The sequence below is a fragment of the Balaenoptera physalus genome, assembly GCF_965194825.1.
Source record: "Balaenoptera physalus genome assembly, chromosome: 20".
Taxonomy (NCBI): domain Eukaryota; kingdom Metazoa; phylum Chordata; class Mammalia; order Artiodactyla; family Balaenopteridae; genus Balaenoptera; species Balaenoptera physalus.
In genome coordinates this window covers 41,600,903-41,622,344 of record NC_138901.1, presented here as the reverse complement: position 1 = coordinate 41,622,344, position 21,442 = coordinate 41,600,903, and the positions used below count along the sequence as shown (strand labels likewise).

Here is a 21,442-nt window from a genome sequence, read left to right as displayed (position 1 = left end):
TTTTGAAAGTTAAAGTATTGTCTTCAGTGAGTTCTGTATGTGTGTATTTGGGTAAGGGTTTATGTAATGGCTATTTTAGAAGTCATCCCGATATGGCAGAATTTCAAAACAACTTGGAAATGAAAAACAAACAAACACACTGATCTAAATTTTCTAATTCCATGTGGCTTGTATCTGAAGAGGACATTGATAATGTAATCCCAACTTCTGTCTTTATATTTCATAACCTTCTCTCTGGGAGATTTGTAACTTATTTGAATTTTGTAGTGGTAGGCTTACAAGGTGGTGACACCAAATAATATAGAAATAGTAAATGTCCAAATGGGTGCTTCTGCTCTACAGTATAGTATGTTCCCTTCTGCTATTCTCGTTTCTTTCTTTTCAGTGACTATATATGTGTTTTCTGTTTATTTTCAGATAGCAGTACAAATTGACATAACATGTCTGCTTAACAAAATTTAGCTCTAAGTTTGTCATTAGGCCAGGATATCATTAAATGGAAAAAACAAAAGCGATCATGGATCCTGACTTGCTTCAGATTTCAAGTGTCACAGTATTGAAGTAATAGACATTATAGGCACTATTTTGAGGACACTGGTTAAAAAACAAAAAAATTCAAAATGCATATTTGTAAGGTTGTGGTAAATAAGTATAAAATATAAAAGTTAAAAAGTTTTTAGATTGAATTTTTGAAACAGAAGTACAAAAGAAACATTCATAAAGTGGAATTTATGAAAAAAATATTTTGCTTGTTAAAACATCTATAAGAGAAGAAAAAGACAAGTTGCAGCAGGGTAGAAAATATTTAAGAATCATGTATCTTATAAAAGGTTTATATCCAGAATATATAAAGAACTTTTAAAATTTGAGAGTAAGATCCATAAATAATTTCTTACATTTATAGTCGTTTGATTTTCAACAAGGGTACCAAGACAATCCATTGGTGTGGGAAAGAATATCTTTTCAACAAATGATGCTGGAACAAGTGGATATTCAACATTCAAAAGAATGAAGTTGAACCCCTACCTCACACCATTTATAAAAATTCATTCAAAATTGGTCAGAGACCTAAATGTTAGAGCTAAAAATATATAAAACTCTTAGAAGAAAACATAGCTCTAAATCTTTGTGTCCTTGGACCTGGGCAGTGGTTTCTTAGATATGATAACAAAAGAATAAGCAATTAAAGAAAATACAAAGAGTTCATCAAAATTAAAAACTTTTATGTTTCAAAGCATACCATGAAGAAAGTGAAAGATGACACATGGAATGGGAGAAAATATTTATAAATCATGTATTTGATAAGGGACTTACATTCTGAGAATATAATTAGCTCTTACAACTGAACAATAAAAAGATAACTCAATTTTGGGTAAACATTTTGGATAGACATTTCTCCAAAGAAGGTATACAAATTACCAAAATGCACATGAAAAAGATGTTTAACATCATTAGTCATTAGTAAAATGCAAATCAAAACTACAGTGAGATACCACTTCACACCCACTAGGATGGATAAAATAAAAAAGATAGACCATAACAAATATTGTTGAGGATGTGGAGAATTTGGAGTCCTCATACACTGGTGCAGCCACAGTTTAGCAGTTCCTCAAAAGGTTAAATATAGACCCAACAGTTCCACTCCTAGGTGTATATACCCAAGAAAATTGAAAGCACAAGTCCACATAAAAACCTGTGCACTGGGCTTCCCTGGTGGCACAGTGGTTGAGAATCCGCCTGCCAATGCAGGGGACACGGGTTCGAGCCCTGGTCCAGGAAGATCCCACATGCCACGGAGCAGCTGAGCCCGTGTGCCACAACTACTGAGCCTGCGCTCTAGAGCCCGTGAGCCACAAATACTGAGCCTGCGTGCCACAACTACTGAAGCCCGTGCACCTAGAGCCTGTGCTCCGCAACAAGAGAAGCCACTGCAATGAGAAGCCTGCGCACAGCAATGAAGAGTAGGCCCCGCTCACCGCAGCTAGAGAAAGCCACGCACAGCAACGAAGACCCAATGCAGCCAAAAATAAATAAATAAAATAAATTTAAAAAAAAACAAAAAAACAAAAAAAAACCTGTGCACTAATGTCCATAGAAGCGTTATTCATAGTAGCCTGTTAAAACAACCCAAATATTCATCAACTGGTATAAATGTGGTATATCCATACATTGGAATATTATTCAACCAGTAAAAGGACTGAACTATTGATACTTGGTAACATGGATGAACCTTGAAAACATAATAAGTGAAAGAAACACTCACAAAAGGCTACATTTTATGATTTCATTTATATGAAATATCCAGAATAGGCAAATCTATAGAAACAGAAAAGATTCCTGTATCAAAAGCCGATGGGTGGGGCAAAGGAAGAGTGACTACTAATGGGCATGGGCTTTCTTTTTGGGTGATGAAAATGTTCTGAAATTAGACAGTGATCATAGTATATGATCCTACTCTGTAGAATATACTAAACACCATGGAACTGTACATTTTAAAAGGGTGAATTTTATGGTATATGAATTATATCTCAGCAAAAATATTAACCCAGTTTTTAAAATTGGCAAAAGCTTTACATAGGTACTTTACCAAAGAAAATATATGGATGACAAATAAGTATACGAACAACAACAACAACAAGCTAAACATTTTTGACCATTAGAGAAATCCAAATAAAAGCCAGAATAGCTAAAATCAAAAAGAGTAACAATACCAAATTCTGGTGTGGATGCAGAAGAACTGGAACTGTCATACTTTGCCGGTGGGAGTGTGAAGATCAGCTACTTTGTCAAACTGGCATTTTCTCATAACCTTAAACATACAATTATTATGTCCATGCAAACATTCATTTACTATGATCAGCAACTCCATTCCTAGATTATTTATATGTTTTTAAAAAACTTACATTCATACAAAAACCTGTTCAAAAATGTTTATAGCAGCTTTATTTGTAATAACCAAAAGTTGGAAACAAGTCAAATGTCCTTTCGCCGATGACTGGGTAAACAAACTGAAGTACTTCCGTACAATGGGATCATACTCAGGAATAAAAAGAATTGATACATGTAGGAAAATGTAGAGTGGATGAATCTCAGATGCTTATTGGCAAGTGAAAGAAGCAAGACAATACCGTACATACTTTGTGATTTCATTTATAGGATGTTCCGAAAAATGCAAAGCCATGGAGAGGGAGAAAAGATAAGTGCATGAGAAGAATTTGGCTTATTGGTGAGAGCAGAGTAATTACTCTCACTGCAGTTCGGATTTTATTTCACAGAGCTTGTTTTTCCTGGTTGTTAATGAGCCATAATGCCTATTCTTTTTTTTTTTTTTTTGGTATTAATACCATCATAAAATAAAGGGTTGATTTATGTTTTTTAATTTTATGGTGGGGAGTGGTACACTTTGGGAGTAAGGCAATGTTTTTGCCTATTGACTTTTGTCAGTCTCACCCTATGTCTACTGTGGTACATTCTATGGATACACATCCTTATGACTCACGTTTCTTCTGCTCTCTGAGCCTTTGCAGGTTGCCATGGCTGGAATATTCTCCCCACTTACTCTCAGGCTTGTTTAGGGAAATGTTCCATGCTTCCTCTAGGCTAATTTAGATCTTGCCATTTTATTTTCTTTTACTATCCTATATTTCTTTATAGCACCATAAAATTATAATTAAGTTTTATACCAATTATTTGTATAACCATGTAACATCTATCCAGTTCTGTATCCTCCAATCCTCCATCCTCAAACACTACAGTCTCTGTTTATAATCAATGCACGTTTGGTATTACCAGAGTCCTTTGTTTTTCTTCCATCCATATAGCCATGATTCTTTTAGAATCCCTTCTGCCTTTGGTAACTTTCTTAAAAGATTAGTGGAGTCAGTGCAAATCCTATCAGAGAAGGAAACTTCTCTCGGTGATGCTTTTCTTTTCTTTTTTCTCTTTGTAGGGAAACTCAACAGCCAAGACTCCTACAATAATTTTGCCAACAACAACCCTGGCAACCCCCGGCTTTCTCCTCTCCCCAGCCTGATGGTATTGATGCCTCTTGCACAAATCAAGCAGCCAATGACATTGGGGACCATCACCAAACGAACAGGGTAAGGCCTCAGGCTTGATACTTTTTTAGTACCTGTTTTAGAGGATTAAATACACAAAAATAAAGCATATTTTTTCTTTGGGTGGTTTTGATTATGTTCTTCATTTCCAGCCCACATGAGACTTAATGGCAGCAGATTAAATACAAAGTATAGAACATACACGAACACATTCATACACAGCCATATACATGCACATTCACAGAAATAACAAAGCAGTGACAAGTTGTGAAAACTAGTATTGGCTAATAAAAACCAGATCCATTTACTCAGGCTTATAGTTGCTGCCTTGTGGCTTTGTCTGAAAGTAGTACAGTTGCATTTTCTTGCTTTTGTGGACATGATCTGGATTTATAATGACCCCCAAATTTTGACTGACCCAAATACTAAGGAGAGAACTTAATATGACAACCATGTTTCTAATACTTAAAAAAAAAATCATCTATATTGAGGTACAATTTACATATAATAATCTATCATTAGTATCAGGACAATGTGATATTATGGATAGTTTTCAAAATCCAGAGTCCTAGGATTTAGGCTTTACTGAGATTGGTCATTAACATCCTCAGAGGCTCCTGATGACTCACTTGATATCTTTGTGCTTATTTTAGCTATTTAAAAAATTTTCAAATTCCTACCTGTTAGGAATATAAAATTATCACTTCTTTGGGTTCCTGAAAATAAAGTGCTGTGTCTAAGATATAAGATCATTAGATATTCAATTGTATAACAACTGTGAAACTCCATTATGTTCCCCAAAATATATATGTCTATAGCCAAATTACCTATTTTCATCAATAAGCAATCCTGAGGTTTAGCATAATTTGAAATGGAACAACTGTCTTAAAATTCTGTATTTGGTAGTCAAGAGAAAACTCCATCTTGGCTTCAAATAGTCTTCAAGGTCTTTCCAACAAGAGGAATAGACTTAATTATGTCGCTGCTGTATCATTATGTTTTAATATTGTTGTGCTAGGTGGTAAAGTGTGTACAGAAGCTACTTCTGTAAGAAGAAATACTCATTCTCCAGGACGAGGCCTTTTAGCTCCAGATTTCACTGTAACACTGAAATTGACGCTCTACCTAGTGGAGTTGTGTTTGCCTATAAATTCCTGTTGCTGAATGCAGAAATTGAGTTTGTGGTGTATTAAGGGAAAAATACAGCAAACCTAGCTCCCAAATCAGACATCTTATGATACAAATCATTTGCCTGTATTTTTAAAAATTGATATCAGCTTTTTAACTCTTCATTAGTAATGTAATTTACATAGAATTTTTACCTCCCTTTCCTCTTATTTAGTTTCTTTATTTTAAAATAAGTTAAATAAGAGTAGCGGCTATGGATAGTAAAGGGGTTATGAACTTATATTTACAGGTGGCTCATTCTTTTCTTTGTGTAATGATACATTTCTGGGACGTAGAATCAAATAAAAATGGGACTAAATCTTGAATCATAATCTTAAAAGTTATTTTTTCACTCACAGAAGTCAGTCAGTACATAATTATACCTTCTTGATCCAACCCAGCATTGTAGAATTCTACAAAGTGTCTGTCAGTCTTTCCTGAATCTAAGAATCTAATCTCAAAATTGTTCCTCTTGATTTTAATTTTACCTCTAAGATCCTAAATGAAGTTCTATGCCTGAAATCACGTCATCTTTGAGTTTAATTCAAAATATTTGTGGGGAGGGTTGAAAAGTGAGTTTACTTCTGTATATATTTGAAACTTTCCATAATAAAAGGATAAACTGTATCACACACTCTTTCACTGTCTCTCTTGCTACTCTTTCTCTCTGTCTTTAGATGGGTAGAAACTATTAATCATCTGGTGTCTTCCTGTACTACCATACTTTATGAACTTAGATAACTTCTGTGTTTCCTGTTCTTGTTAAAAACTTGGTCACAATTCCTAGATTTTCAGAGCACGTCTATTATGTTCCCTTATATTCTAGACAGTTTAATAATTATTTATTAATGAATTAAGTGATAGGAATTTGAATTGTGTGCTTTGAAATTAATATTAGTTCAAGATACATGTATCTTATTAGTTACTGAGCTTTTTTTTTTTTAACGTCTTTATTGGAGTATAATTGCTTTACAATGGTGTGTTAGTTTCTGCTTTATAACAAAGTGAATCAGCTATACATATACATATATCCCCATATCTCCTCCCTCTTTACTGGGCTTTTTATCTCAGATCTCAAACCATTTTTTTTTTCCCCAAATTTTTGAATTCTTTTTGGCATGTCCCCTGTCTTGGAGTGTTTAGAAAGAATAATTACTGTTTGTCCCACAATGAGTCCTTGGCTTTTAATTTTAAACATTTTGATAGAGATTCATTCAGACTTACCAAAAAAAGTTACAAGGCCAGTAAAAGGAATTCCAGCATACCCACATTTCCCAAATGTTAGCAGTTTAACATATTTGCCTTATCATTTATCTTTTCTCACTCTGCACACACATACATACGTGCCCACACACATCCACCAAAAACTCATTTTATTAGTATTTTTTTCTTCCATATGGTTGTTTCTCTACTTATGGCGGAGCTTTAGTGCTCCATAAATTACCCCACCCACTCTTCTTTTTTTCCCTCCCCTCCTACTATTCTTTTTTTCCCTTCCTATTAACAAAGATTACAGTGACCAAAAACACTTTGATGATAGTATTCATAACTTATGCTTGGCTATGGCTAGGTTACAAGACTTAATACCCTTAAGCCATTTTCTGAAGGGTTTGTTGATTATGTTTAGAAATTGCTATTGTGACTTTACTTATAATTCTTATAGTACTACTGTAAGTCACCGAAACATTCGGTCATAGAATTTTTAGAATATAGTTTGTGGTTTTATTATCTTAACATTTAGCATTTTCATTGAAATACATGCATTTTGCCTAACCAAAAGTAATATTTGTTTTGGGAGAGTAAGATATGTCCCCTAGATTTCCATTTTTGACATATGCTGAGATTTGAAGCACATCCCAGACATTTTTATATCATTAGATTTCTCCCATTAGATAGTAAGGTTATATTTATTTCATTTTTTAAAAATTAATTAATTAATTAATTAATTAATTTATTTATTTTTGGCTGTGTTGGGTCTTCGTTTCTGTGTGAGGGCTTTCTCTAGTTGCGGCGAGCGGGGGCCACTCCTCATCGCGCTGCGCGGGCCTCTCACTATTGTGGCCTCTCTTGTTGCGGAGCACAGGCTCCAGACGCGCAGGCTCAGTAGTTGTGGCTCACGGGCTTAGTTGCTCCGTGGCATGTGGGATCTTCCCAGACCAGGGCTCGAACCCGTGTCCCCTGCATTGGCAGGCAGATTCTCAACCACTGCGCCACCAGGGAAGCCCTTATTTCAGTTTTATTAAAAAAAAAATTTTTTTTTTTTACTATGACCAGTTCGCAAGCTGCCCTTAGCTCACTTGCGTTATTTCCATCAAATTTTATTATATTTACTGAGAATTTTGATTGCCACATTAAGGTCACCAGAGTGATGAGCAAACAGGCTTTTAATTTTCCAGGTCATTGTGGAAATCCTGATTTACTCTGTGCTCTAGTGAAATGCCTTTCCTAGCATTTTAAAGATAAAATTAACAGAAGTATTTGACATGAATTATGTAGAAAGAGAGCACAGAGCTGACTCATTTATAGACATGTAAGTTCAAGTATACCTGATAATATATCTAGTAAAATATATATATTTGTCCCATGTCCTAGATATTTGGCATAACGGCATGAAATAAACATTAAAAATCATATTTCTAGCATAGAGATTTCTAAGGATTGCTTAGGATCCTATATTTAAATAACCAAATTTAGATGGAAGCCTTAACTCAAACCTTCAGGGGATAGACATGTACTTACCGTGTTTCATGTCTGCCCTCTTATTTTTGGAAATATAGATCCCTGAAAGCCTGTGCAGTGTCAGGGACCATCTGTCTTATTCGAAGACATTTGCAAGGCCAGTAGAACTACAAATGGCAAAAGACAGATGTATTTGCACCTTCATGTTCTGTACCTTGAAGCAGCACTGGGAGGAAATAAGGCCTGTTTTGGCAACAACTGTTGCTTAACCCGATTGTGGTACACGCTGGTGAAGGCAAAAGATGCTCTAAGAATCTTTTGGTTTAACAGTCACTCATTCAGACAAAACCCATTTCTTCCAGTCTAAGACTGGAGGATTGGGAAGACCTCCATCATGTTTTTATCATGTGTGAATAAGTGTAGTTTTCATCTATTAAAAGTGGAACTGGGTGCTAAGGGATTGCTCATTGTTTTGGAATATAAAGTTTTTGTAGTAGGGATTTACTTAAGCAATAGTCCATAGATGTTTGGTTGAATTAATTTTTAATGCTTCCTGTGTAAAAACTTACTAAATAAGTAATTTTCATCAATATGCTTAATTTTATGTACATCAAATCTAAAATTATTAACATATACACATCATTTTGTGGGCACAAGCAGGGAACAGTACATTTCAAAAAGTGGTCAGGGGACTTCCCTGGTGGTGCAGTGGTTAGGAATCCGCCTGCCAATGCAGGGGACATAGGTTCGAGAGCCAACACAGCCATACATACATACATACATAAATATAAATAAATAAATAATAAAAAGAACAGTATATGTGGAATATGCAAAATAAAAAAAGTGGTCAGAGTAATTTCATGGGAATAAAAATATAGAAATTGGGAATGAAGTTACTTCCTTGCCCTTAACTAGCTGAGGTTTTTGGTGAAGTAAACCTGGTATGACTTGTTGTCTTTCATAGGTTTCCTTTTTCTTAAATCGAGCAGCTTTTTGCTCCTTCTTCCCTCCCCCCATGTTTGTATTTATTCATTTCTTTGTGAGCAATTCGAGCCAGGTATTAGGGACTTTGGGCCTGACCCTGTAGAAGTAGGTAATGTAGTAAAAGAATACTGACTTAGGAGTCTGAAGCTCTGGTTTCACATCTTGGTTCTGCTGTTACCAGTGTGTCCTAGGTAAATTTCTTCATCTGAAAAATGAAAGTTTGTATGTATGGATTATTATCTGTCATACTTACAGTGTATGAATATCCCACCAGGTGTTCGATCCTGTTACCTACTTTCTAAGCCTCATTCATTGCTGTGCCCTAGGCCAGTGCTTCACAAGAGCTCCATTTAGAAGACATAGATGATTATTCTTATTTAGAAATGGAAGCATTTAATAGCATTTATTTGATTATCTGTAATTGAAATTTGTAGACTAAATCTGCCGTCAGAGCTTGCTAAGTGAATAAATGACATTGACATATAGTCCTTGAGGAAGGTCTATTCCTCCTTCTAATTCAGTTAGGTCTGCCTTGGCTTATTTAGACACTTTAACCTGAGCCCCAAATGTTATAGGTGAAGTTCTAAGAGTTAAATGGGAAAGATTTGGAGAAAGATTCCCCAGATACAGTAGCAAATGGTAATTCTCCACCTTCCAGCCCTGTCTTATCTATGTGTTATTTCTTGATAGCTAAGCTATGTATGTTTGGTTCCAGATATAAAGTAATTGATAATGTATTTTCATTAGGATGGATATGTCTGCATGTGCAATATACATATATAGTTTGAGTTTCCAGTTTTTGTACTAAATCAGTAGAGTACTTAAACCACTCCATAGTTTGTTCCCTTTTACCATAAATCTGTGGATTTGGGGTGGATGGGAGCAGCGAGGGGATTAAGTCTCCTATATACTGTTATTACAAGTCAGCAAGCACTACTTTCTATAGAAATTTGACAATCTGTGTGTACTATTCTAGTCTCTCTTCTGCCACATCTGGAAGAATTTGAACATTAGTGTTTTTCTAATGAAAATCTTGAGCTTGTAATTTAAATTTGCATGTTGAACGTACCTCAGATTAGACAATATATCTGTATATTTCAGCTTGAATTTGCCTTCAGATCAATAATTTGAGAGCCAATAATGCCACAGGTCTCTGTAGTAGTGAGTGGTTAAAATTAAATTAATGAAAAATTTAAAGTAATACTTGAAAATGATGTGAGGACTGATTTGCTTGCATGCACGTAGGAAATGTGTGTCCATCAAAGGTGCTGCTTAACAGGGGGCATAGAGAGTGTAGCAGAGTCATTAGAGTTCCTGGAATATTTTGTTAGAGAATACGGCTTTACTTTACAATTTTACACATAATGTTGTATAGCCCTTTCTCTGTTCAGTATGTTTAATATTTATATGGGCTCTTTCTGATGTCTGTTAAGTGATAGTGCTTGAATTCTCATAGGACATGATCAATTGGAAAATAGGACTTTCAGAGATTTTTTTAGTTTCTATAACTCTGAAGATGGTGAAATCTAATCATTATTAATGCCTTTCAGCACTAGAGTCAGGTTATAAAAGATTTTACCATGTTCAAATCAAATCTAGTTTTACTTTTCCCTTACATATAAAAAAAAAAATCTTCACATTTGTCTTCTTTTCAGCTAGTAAGACCAAAGCTTTTGTGGTACTCTGTGGCCTTTGAAAAAATGAATCAGAGTTTAAAGAGTTACATAGCATTAATGATTTGATATAAAGCACAATTCCTAACTGTCTTCTGACAATCTGCAGAAGAAACTGTTTGAGAACCAAAGGCAGAGTCACTTTATGCTGGACTAGCATTTCTGGATTTTTAGTCTCTTGATTTTTCAATCAGAATTCAGCTTAAAAAGGACATAATCATGACTTAAGTGGATAGGTTTTACATGGCAGGATTGTTCAACCTGCTGAAACTTAATAGTGTTTGGAAAACACACAAATTCTTAATACCTGAATATGGTAATTTGAGTTGCCTTTGTTAATACAGACCATTTTAATTCCCCATACACTCTTACTCACATGCTCTCTTCCTCCGAGTCACCCCCTGTAAAACTACAGCTGCGGGATTTTGGAGAGGAGGGGAAAGTCATAGGTGAAGACAGCTGGATCATGGACTTGGCCTTTGTGACTTTATATTTTCATTCTTTCCCTACTGAGCGAAGATGAAGCGGGCACATTTCAAAAGAACAGCTGACACCACCCATGCAAAGTCAGTAGTTACGTCAGTCACTCTAATTCATTGGAGTTTGTGGCTCTTCTTTTACATGTATGTGGCAGAGGTCCAGTTTGTCGGAGCGAGTAAGAAGTGGGTGAGTACAGATTGGGACTGTGCCAAATGTACGTACTGAAGCGGGTCTTCACCCTGTTTCCCCAACCCCTGTTTTCTCCTTGAGCTGCGTCAGCCTGTAGATCCTTATTTGGCTAAAGAAGGATGGCTTGTAACTCACACAACCGAGTTATGTTGTGAACAGTGAGGATTGTGTTGTCTTTAAACTTGACCAACTGCTGTTTAGTGCAGGCCTGTGTGCTACAGTGTCTGGAGGGTTAACAGTGCATTTTGGGATTGTGGGGTTGTACAAATCTTGTTGGTAACATGCTGCTACTGTCCGGGAAGGAAAATCTAGGATATTAAAAAAACAAACAAACCAACAAAAACACCAAAAACTTGTGTTTAATTTGTTTGGCTAATATGTTTCTTTTTTATACATAAGGAAATTTAAACTTGGAAAAAGGTATTTACTGGCTCTGTAGGTGGGAACATCAGCTGGTCTTTTGAAATGTAGAAACTTAAAGTTTTGTTTCGTTTTTGTTTGATTTTGGGGGTCAGTCAGAAGCCTTTTAAGTCATAAAGGACTAAGGTAAAACTTTCAGATTCTTTACAGTGAATCAGTTGTATTCTGATATTTGGAATGAGGTGGGAGACTGTCTAGCTTCTATACAATATATGCTAAAGAGCAACTCATGCCCAGACGTTCCAGATCACAAGTGCTTCTGTCAGAATCGTTTGAACTGTTTGATTAATTCAGGTGTCTGCCTAAGGAAGAAAATGAAAGGGAGTTGGGTAGTATGTGCCAACAATAACTTCTTCATTTTGGTGGTATTTGTGGGCATACGGAAATGTGTTGAACTTTCCATTTTCTGATCCTTTTTTTATGGCGTCACGGTGCTGTTGAGACATTGGAGTCTTCTTGTGGTCACACTTATTTAAAATGGTGTTTCTCAAAGTTCAGGGTGAGCTCCAGTAACATTTTGTTTCTGATGTAATTAGTGAATCATGAAATCAAGACAAGGGGATCATGGCTAACTTTTTTTTCATTAATGAAATAGAAAATAATAGAATGTAATTTCGCCACTGGTTCTGCAAGCTAACAGCCTTGGCATTATCTAGGAGCTTGTTAGAAATATAGAATCTAAGGCCCCATTCAGACCTACCTACCCTGTCATTATATGCAACAGTCTTCACTGTAACTAAATCCCAACATTAATGTTTACAAAACGTTGAAATAGAGAATAATAAAGTTGATTACACACCAAAAAACCCCACATTCATTAAATTGTTTCAATTTGTGTGTGTTCATGTACATACCAGCTTACACGTTAATACATTTGTCTCTCAGTATCCAAGGGGAGTTGGTTCCCACCCCATGCCAAAATCATGGATGCTCAAGTCCCTTATATGAAATGGCCTAGTATTTGCAAATAACCTACACACATCTACCCATATACTTTAAATCATTTCTAAATTGTAAATAGTTGCTGGTGCACAGCAAGTTTTGCCTTTTGGAACTTTTTTTTTTTTTTTTGATCTATAGTTGTTTGTGGATGTGGGCCCTATGGATATGGAGGGCCAACTGTATATTTCTATGGGTCATAGTTAAAAAATTTTTGAAATACATTGTTTTAGATGTGGATGATGACATCTGAATGATGACATTTCTCTGATTGTGGTCTTGTCATTAACTGTGGGAGAGATTTCCTTGCTTTGTATTGACATCATCTCTAAAGTTTTCTTTTCCAGTATTTCTGTCTTCCAACTCACTCTTTCTTCTAATAGTATCTTGCTTTTCTGTTCCCTTTTTCATATCTTCTGTTCTTCAGTCCTCAGAATTGTACTGTTTTGTGAATATACTCAGTTCACTGGGAGATTGATGCTAATTAGCATGATTTTTCTTTTTTAATGTTCCTAGCACCAAAGTTGAAGAAGAAAATTACCAAGTTATGCAGTGCTCTTTCCTTCTCAGTTTATTATGTCTTCCTTCCAGATGTCAGATGCAACAGCAATATTTTGTTCTGTGTGCAAATGTGCATAGCATGTCTTAAATGCTATGAACAGAATATTAAGAAGAAGTATGTGTAACATTGAAGTCTGCCTTTGTATCCCCAGCTGTATTTAAAGCAAGCAGTTGTGGCTTTAGTTTCCTGTATTCCAGCCTAGCCCAGTGTAGGCCAGATAGAGGAAGCTAACCTCGTCTATCATTATTAAGAGTAATGCTAATTTCCTGGAATGTGACCCTAAAATGGAAGTAAATCATACCACAGACTTGGTTTTAGTGTTAGTTCCTTTGACCAGCACTATGCAGTTCAACTTACTGTAATTAAGCAGCTTAGAAAATATGTACTTTCTTTCTGTGGCTCTGAGACTACAACTGGTGAACAGCAAACAATGCTTATCAAATTTTTATTGAGTCCCCTTTCGCTAGTTTTAAACATTTCGTGTCACACAACCACACATCTGTTGCTACTGGTCCCACTCTTTTCTCCATCCGATTATTCCATTTAACTTGTACTTTGTTTTAAAGGGCCTCTGAAGTGGATTTTATTTTATTTTACCTTAGGAACCCTACAGGGGTGCTCCAGAAAAGGGGGAGAAATAGAGCATTTTGAAATCTCTAACCCTATGAAAATTAAGAGCCTTGTTACTGCACATCATTCTATTGATTGGTTATATCAGACTTGTTAGTATCTATGGCAGGATTGCAAACGATTACTAATTTTTTAATTGATTTTATCCATACTCTTTAACAGTATAATAAACATGTATTTGTTAATGTTACATGAGTTTTCCTCTAATTTTTTGTGCATTTTCCCCCCTTTTCCATGAAGGCCTTATCTGTTTGGAGCGGGGTGTTTTTCCATAAAAGCTCCATGGTGAGTCCCAGTTCAGTCCAGCATGCCTAATTCATTTGCTGTACTCTCAGAAAGTAACTCTGTTTTGTACTTTGTTTTCAGTTGCATGGCCTGATCACAGATAGATGCACCGAATTACTGAGTAATTTGTAGATGGGACATGAATGTTGGTATTTAAGCTTTAAAAGATTAGTTTTCTTGGTTTCACTTCATTTCTTGAAAAGTCACATAAAAAATCATAGATTAATATTAAAAAAAAAAAGAAATTAGAAGAATTCTCATAATAACGCTAGTATATATCATAAGACAAAGGCTAACACCCAAGTTTAAAGCTTTGAGTATTTTAGTGATAGAAATTCCCTACATGACATGCTGAACATTTGAAAACAAGATTTATTTTGAAATGTAAATGTATTTAAGGTATACTAAAAATACCCTATAAATTTTTACTGCATTTTATTTGGTACCAAAGGAACAAGAGTCAGTTCTGTTTTGAATAGTTTAGGTAGTTACGGAGCTACATGAGGAAATTTGTATTTCACATAAAACCTCCTAAGTAACTTATTATTTCGAGTTATTAGCACCTCCCCACCATAACTTATTTAGTAAACTCTTATGTAAGACTGCATAAAATACAACTTTTGTCAGTCTTAGACATGGTGATCATAGAAAAGGAACAGTATGTTTAATACTTTTATGTAAAGGTATGAAATAGAATATATTTAGAACCTGGTATAATAATTTTAGCACAATAGTTAAGAGTCAGGGGACTTCCCTGGTGGTCCAGTGGTTGAGACTTCACCTTTCCAGTGCAAGGGGTGCAGGTTCGATCCCTGGTCGGGAAGCTAAGATCCCACATGCCTCGTGGCCAAAAAACCAAAACATAAAATAGAATATTGTAACGAATTCAATAAAGACTTTAAAAATGGTCCACATCAAAAAAAATCTTAAAAAAAAAAAAAAAAAGAATCAGGGCTCCAGAATCAGACTGCCTAGGTCTTAAATCCCATTATCTCCATTAAATGGAGTTACCAGTAGCACCTACCTCATAGGTTTATTATGAGGAGTAAATGAACCGACAATATAAATTGCTTAGAACAGTGCCTGGCACATAATAAGAGCTCAGTAAATGTTCGCTGCTATTGCTATGATTTCTTTTCTGCTTTAAGGGGAAAATTCCATTTTTGAAAAGTAGTTACTTTAAGTTAGATCATGGTTTTGTTTTTCTTTTTTGTTTTTGTCTTTTTTGCTTTTAAGAGTGAGTGAGCCCAAAAAGAAGTTTTGGTTAATGTAAGTTATATCAATTTTATAAATTTAGTCAGAATACATGTACGTGCAGTTCTCCTAACTGCTCCTGGGACTTGTTCATACTGTCCCATTATACTAGGAGAAAACCTTCCAACCATTTTTCTCTTGGACAAAAAGAAACTTAAAAGTTTGACACAAACTAATTTCAGTGTTCATATGCCACAGGAACATCTGAAAATTTCATTGTCGTATTAGAATAGGGTGATAAATCGTCATAAAAATTTCCTCTTTGAAATGCAGCATCAAAATTAGGATATAGGTTGTGAAACTATCGTTAACAAAATCATGGTATACAGGAATAAAAATTCCCTGAAAGTCAACCTTCATTCTTTGTGTTAACCAGATTTCTTCCAAAAACAAATAAGATACATGGATCTTACTCAGGAGCTTGTAGTGAACAGTTGATTTTTAAATGTCAGATTCAACATATGCCAACATTTCTTTGTAGACTCAATTTAGAATTAAATTCCATCTTGGGATAAATTTCTCATTCTAAGTACAAAGAAAAAAGTTTTAGTATGTTAATAAAGATTGAAGTTTTAGCATAGAAGTAAAGACGGAATGACAAACATTGTATGTGAAATAAGAAAAGCCCATGCCTTCAACAGCTTATGTGCTCCTCAAATTTAAGCAAAAGTACTTGTCAACCAGAAATGATTTGAGGTTGAAACAAGATTAAAAGAGCCAGATTAAAGAAAGGGATATATGAAATGTAGTAGACTTTTAAATCATTGCTTGTCTTTTAGAAGACTGCTTTGTGGTTTGTTTGATGCCATCGTTAGCTCACAAGAAACTCGTTTTTAGTCACTTATACTAGCCTAAAAGAGCCTCCTTTAAAATACGTTCCTTTACTGGTGGTGCATGTTTTTCCCATTAAGATCTTAATGAAACCTCAAATTAAGGCAGCAAAATGAATATAAATTTGACAACTTCTTCCATGTTGTTTATAAGAGCTTCTTTGTTTTAAGAGTTTTTACTATTTTTCCATGCTATTTAGCATTCAACCTGAGAATGTTTTTATTTACTGTTTTGAAATAAAACATTATGCTAAATAAAGTTACTTATTTCATCAGGTTTATAGGACTTCCAGTATAGGATAATATTTGTCTTTTGGATGAATATGAAAATTTTATAGTTCCTCTTAAAATGTTATGTAAGTTTCATACAAATTTTTTTAAATTAATTTTCAGTTGAAACATTTATATTTAGCTAAGATTTTGCTTTTGATTGATCACGGTTTCTACTAATTCTTCATTCTTTGATAAACTGTTTTAATTGTTTAAATTCAGGCAGTTTCAGATGAGTCAGTTTATAATAATATCTTTTCCTTTGACAACCAAATAAGCTTGTTGGAAAGTTAACTATGCAGACCATCTTTGACACTTTAGCCATTTTCTACATTCTGGAGATTATGTATTCTCTAGGATTTATGAATTTAAATAATGGCATAAAATGATGTAAGAATCACACACATGAAATACTTTTTAATGCAGAAATTTTAAGAGAAATAGCCATTGTGAAATTTTAAAAATGAATTTTGCTTTCTACATTACAAATAAGTAACAAGTTTTTATCAAGCTCCTAGTCGGCATGTAGTATCATGTTTAAACTATTGCTATTTTTGACTTTCTTAGCAAAAGAAAAAATATATGCACAACAGTGTAGACAAGAGGTAGTCCATTTGAATATATCTTTGTAGTGTATAAGGTTAATTTTAAAGAAGAGTTAGAACTTACATGTCAAATTATGTTTAAAGTTTTAATTAGCACCGAGTCTTCAATCTGTTTATAAATAGCTGATTTAAATTAATCTTGTTATTCTGAGAATATTGAAAAAAATATTATAATAATATAATTTCATTTTTAGAAGCAAAGACTTATATGGAGAGGAGAATCTTATCTGGCAGGTTTACAGAAATCTCATATCTTTAAGAATAATTTGTGGTAGAATAATTTTAGATATATTATCAATATCTTTTTTTAAAATAAATACTTTCATTTTCCCTCTTAGTTTTTATTTTAGAATACACAATTGAGAGTGAGAGAAAACTTCTGAATTCCTTTTGAAAGCCCAATCACAGTGAGGAGCATAAAGAAAAGTTTTTCTTCCTTAACACAAAGATATAATACCACTTGTAATTCTTACATCAATATTGTGTCTAAGGTTTAAACTGAAATATTGACTGTACCCTTATGTTTTAGAGAAGGAAAGAAAACGGTGCTTCTATCTCAGTTTAGCTCTTTTCCATGCTTGTGTCCTAAACAAGGCACTGGACCTCATTGTTGCTTTTCATGCCATCCACAGATTCACCACTTGTATCCTATTTTATAGAACATAGTAAAATTATCCAGATAGACATAATTTTTCTATAATTTTAAAGCCGATATCATTAGAGTTTTGCTTTTTTTTTTTTCCTGTTTGCAGTAGAGTGTGGAGGAAAAAAAAAACAGGCCAAAGAAATTCAATATGTTTCTCTGACTGAATTATATAATACAGAAAAAGCCAATGGGTAACTTCAGTAGTCTTTGTAAATATTTTTAAAGATGTCATCATGTCCGTAGAAGATCTGATGGTATTAAAAATGATTCTCATTCTATGGTTAGATGGTTAGGTCTCCCAGAAGAAATGACAGAATGTTAAAACTACTGAGTTTTAATTCAGCACCTTATTTGTTGTTGTTTTTTTCATCGTACATTAATTTTACTTTTGATTATGTTGTCTCTTGTATCAAGTTTAGTAAATGTGATGTTTTCTGATGTGGTGAAGGTTGAATTCATTCCATAGTTCTTTATGTTTTGCTCGCAAGTTCAGGCAAATTTTTCTTTTAATTTTTGAACGCGGGGTTCTTTATGGCTCAGGAGGGTAGAGAGCAGGGGTTCTCAGTGGAAAGGAGTCCACCAGCGCTATCAGTATGTTTTGTACTCATTTATAACCACAACACAATTGAATTTCTGGACCCCCATATACACTGAAAATTTTTATTTTTTATATCAATTATTAATTTAATAAATTAATAAACACCCAGAGGTATTCGTTTATACTTGCAAATGTCTCGTAATAGGATTTATTGTCTCTTTCAGAGGATAAAGGGAGATATTGAGAGGAAGAAAGAAAAAAAGGCTAGTACTGGAATGCTTTCCTAAAATGGTTGGGTCACCAGTCTATAAGTGAGCATGATTTGCAAGGCTAGCACTTTTCTCTTTTGTTCCTTTCACGTATGTATCATTTTTCAACGTTTTATCTTTCTGCCAACAAAAGGTGATTTTGCAATAGAAGTATTCTGGGTCATTGTGGAAAAGTTCAATTCTGCTTCCACCCAACATTCCTGGTCTTGGTCTTTTAAAATTTTAGGATAAAGGGCAAATTGAATCAATGTTAAATTTTCTCCCTTTGAGTATTTTGTATAGAAAATACTTTATTAATAATAATCTTTTCTTTAGATTATTTCTCCTTTTTATTTTTCTGAAAATCTTGTACATATACGCACATATTTTAAATTTCTATTTTGCTTAAATACCACAGTCATTCCAAAGGTAGGTTGATGATAGAAATAACTTGTTATGAATATGTTCACCAAATATGCTAAATACCCAATACACAGCACTGTGTCATGCAGGAGGTAGCAAGTTATTTTCAGGGATAAAAACCCTTTTAATTACTTATTAAACACAAACTTTTACTAATGTGATTTATGAAGGCCCTATCAGAAGAACAAGAAGAAATAATGAAGTATAAGAATAAAATTGAACATTTTTTCATAATTTTAAGAATACTTTTAACTTAAGATACTTATTCTGTGCAGGAGATAATGAGTTTATGTAAATTGATACTGTGGTGGTGCTTTTTAGTTATGTGTTCAGAAGCTGAGTTATGTATAACATTAAAGAAGTCTAAAAGACTTTAGCTTTTGACATTAACTGATTAGACTGTAAGCTAATAAACATACAAAATATATATATTTGCTTGGCTAAAGACTAAATTGATTATTATATTACAAAGGTAGCTAAGTGGCCCAGTAGCAACTTTTAAAATCTATTTAGGATGCATACCTTAGATGCACCATAGACTCTCTTAAGAAGTGGCATGCTACTTGTTTTCTATCTTGTTGCTTACCACATGATTTAAAAGCAAGAACAAAAATAGCATTCATTAATTTGCAAAGAACTTTGAACTTGTACATTTTGTAGGACCATTGTTCCTTGATAGTGATTCTAGTAAAAACATAGTCACGCAGTTGAAACACCTTTCCAAAAATTCTGGAATGTTTTTTTTCCTCTCTCCTCTGCCTTCCAGCCTCCAAAAACTGACCAATGGAAGTTAAAAGATGCTAGTTACAGGAACTTACAGCAGTTCAGTGATGGAAATAAAGGCTTTGAAGGAAAATTTACATTCTAAGGTAGTACAACAGAGAGCATCATAACCAGAAAGAACAATTCTGGTGCCGGTTACCCAGAAACCAAGGGAAGGTGCTTGTTTGTTCAGTTGTAGGTGGAGGGGAGTCTTCTCTTCTGTTGGTTTTGCAAAGGTTATTATTGCAGGTGTGGCAAATGCAGCAAGAAGATGTGAAATTGTTGGCAGAAACAGATGCATTTTCTTACAGAAACTTAAAAATTAAAAAACTGTCATTTTATTCCCTATCAGTGGAAGTCTGACTGTGACTAATGTTGGTGATTTAGGCATGGGTGTGATTTTTATGGGTAATAACTTGTTGTGTTTAAGAAATGTTAATGATGGAAAGAAAAGGCCTTTGCATATATGGCAATGTGCATTACATGAATTTGGTCAAAGGCAGAGACCAAGCAGAGTGGCTTCTGATCCAGACTTTTTGCTTTCCCTACGAGGAAGACATCAAAACAGAAGGCTCAGGAAATAAAATATGTGAGAGACTATTTCAGGTGTCATAACACCTGGAAAATGAGATTACCAAAGTGAAGTCTGGTTTTTTGAAAATTAGTTGAAGGCTGTGTGCTATACAGGAGATAGCGTTGAGTTCTATGATATGGGAATTCACAGCGCTTTCTACACGTTACCTAATACAGTGGTTCTTAAACCTGAACGTGTGCCAGAATCTCCTGGAGGGCTATTAAAAACACAGATTGTCATGCCCCACCTCCAGAGCGGGGTGTGGCCTGATGAATATTTGCATGTCTAAGAGGTTCTCAGTGCTACTGGCCAGGGACCACACTTTGAGAACAAATAAAATGCTGTAAACCTTCAAATAACCCTAAGAGGTAGGCATTGCTGTCTTTCTATTTTATATATTTTATATATTAGTTGTCTGAGCACTGAGAGGTTAAATAACCTAATCAAAATTCACACAGGTAAAAAAGTGGCAGCAGTGCGATTCAGATTCGTGTTTCCACCTGACTCCAAAACCCAGTCTTTCTCTGTCTAACCGTACTTCATTAAAAGATAAAGAGATAAAGGATAGTGAGCAAACGAAGGTAGAAATAATGTTATTTGACATTGGAGACTGAGTAGCAGCGGCGGAACATTATTCTTGTGCCCCGACTGGGCTGTGATCTTGACCAGTGTACAGTGGGGCTATTTCCTGGTCAACGAGTCAGAGACCATAATACACCATTTCTCTAAGGTGCCTGACAAAATTGCTAAGGAACTTTGGGGCAGCCTTTGACAAATTGGGAGAGAAGAGAAATATAGGATTTGCAAGAAAATGAAAGGCTGATATCAGAAGTCAATGGTATTAGAAGCTGAAAGCTGATTTGGGGAAAACAAAGAGGACAGCAAGTACTTTTTTATGGTAGTTATGTGAAGTAGCAGAAGTTACTTAATGTGTCCTCAAACATAGGAGAAGCAGAATAAAAACAGACCTTTCATCTTCACAAATCCACAAAGAAAAAATAAACAAGAAATAGGAAGGTCAGTGACTGTAATCGCATTAGATCTTTAGGTCTACTCACCAGACATTGTCTAACCATACATGCATGTCTGAGAGCATTGTCAGGATTCCATTCTGTATCATCTCGTGTTTTCATACATGCTGTCTCCATTCAACTGTATTGTCAGTCCCACATTTTATATATTGAAGTGAACTGATAAACTATTCTATTATTATGAGATGTTTTTTC

General features: G+C 34.6%; 1 protein-coding gene across 10 annotated transcripts in view; it reads left to right on the top strand.

Annotated features, from left to right (window-relative positions):
• Positions 1–21,442, top strand: part of BCAS3 (BCAS3 microtubule associated cell migration factor) — a 565,907-nt gene that overhangs the window by 230,070 nt on the left and 314,395 nt on the right. For 8 of the 10 annotated variants that reach the window (XM_082439975.1, XM_082439967.1, XM_082439969.1 and 5 more), the window contains exons 16-17: positions 3,950–4,100; positions 14,022–14,066. In XM_082439975.1, the coding sequence (XP_082296101.1) occupies positions 3,950–4,100; positions 14,022–14,066 (196 nt within the window). The remainder of the gene's footprint in view (positions 1–3,949; positions 4,101–14,021; positions 14,067–21,442) is intronic. The other 2 variants (XM_082439970.1, XM_082439972.1) reach the window with 1 other exon arrangement.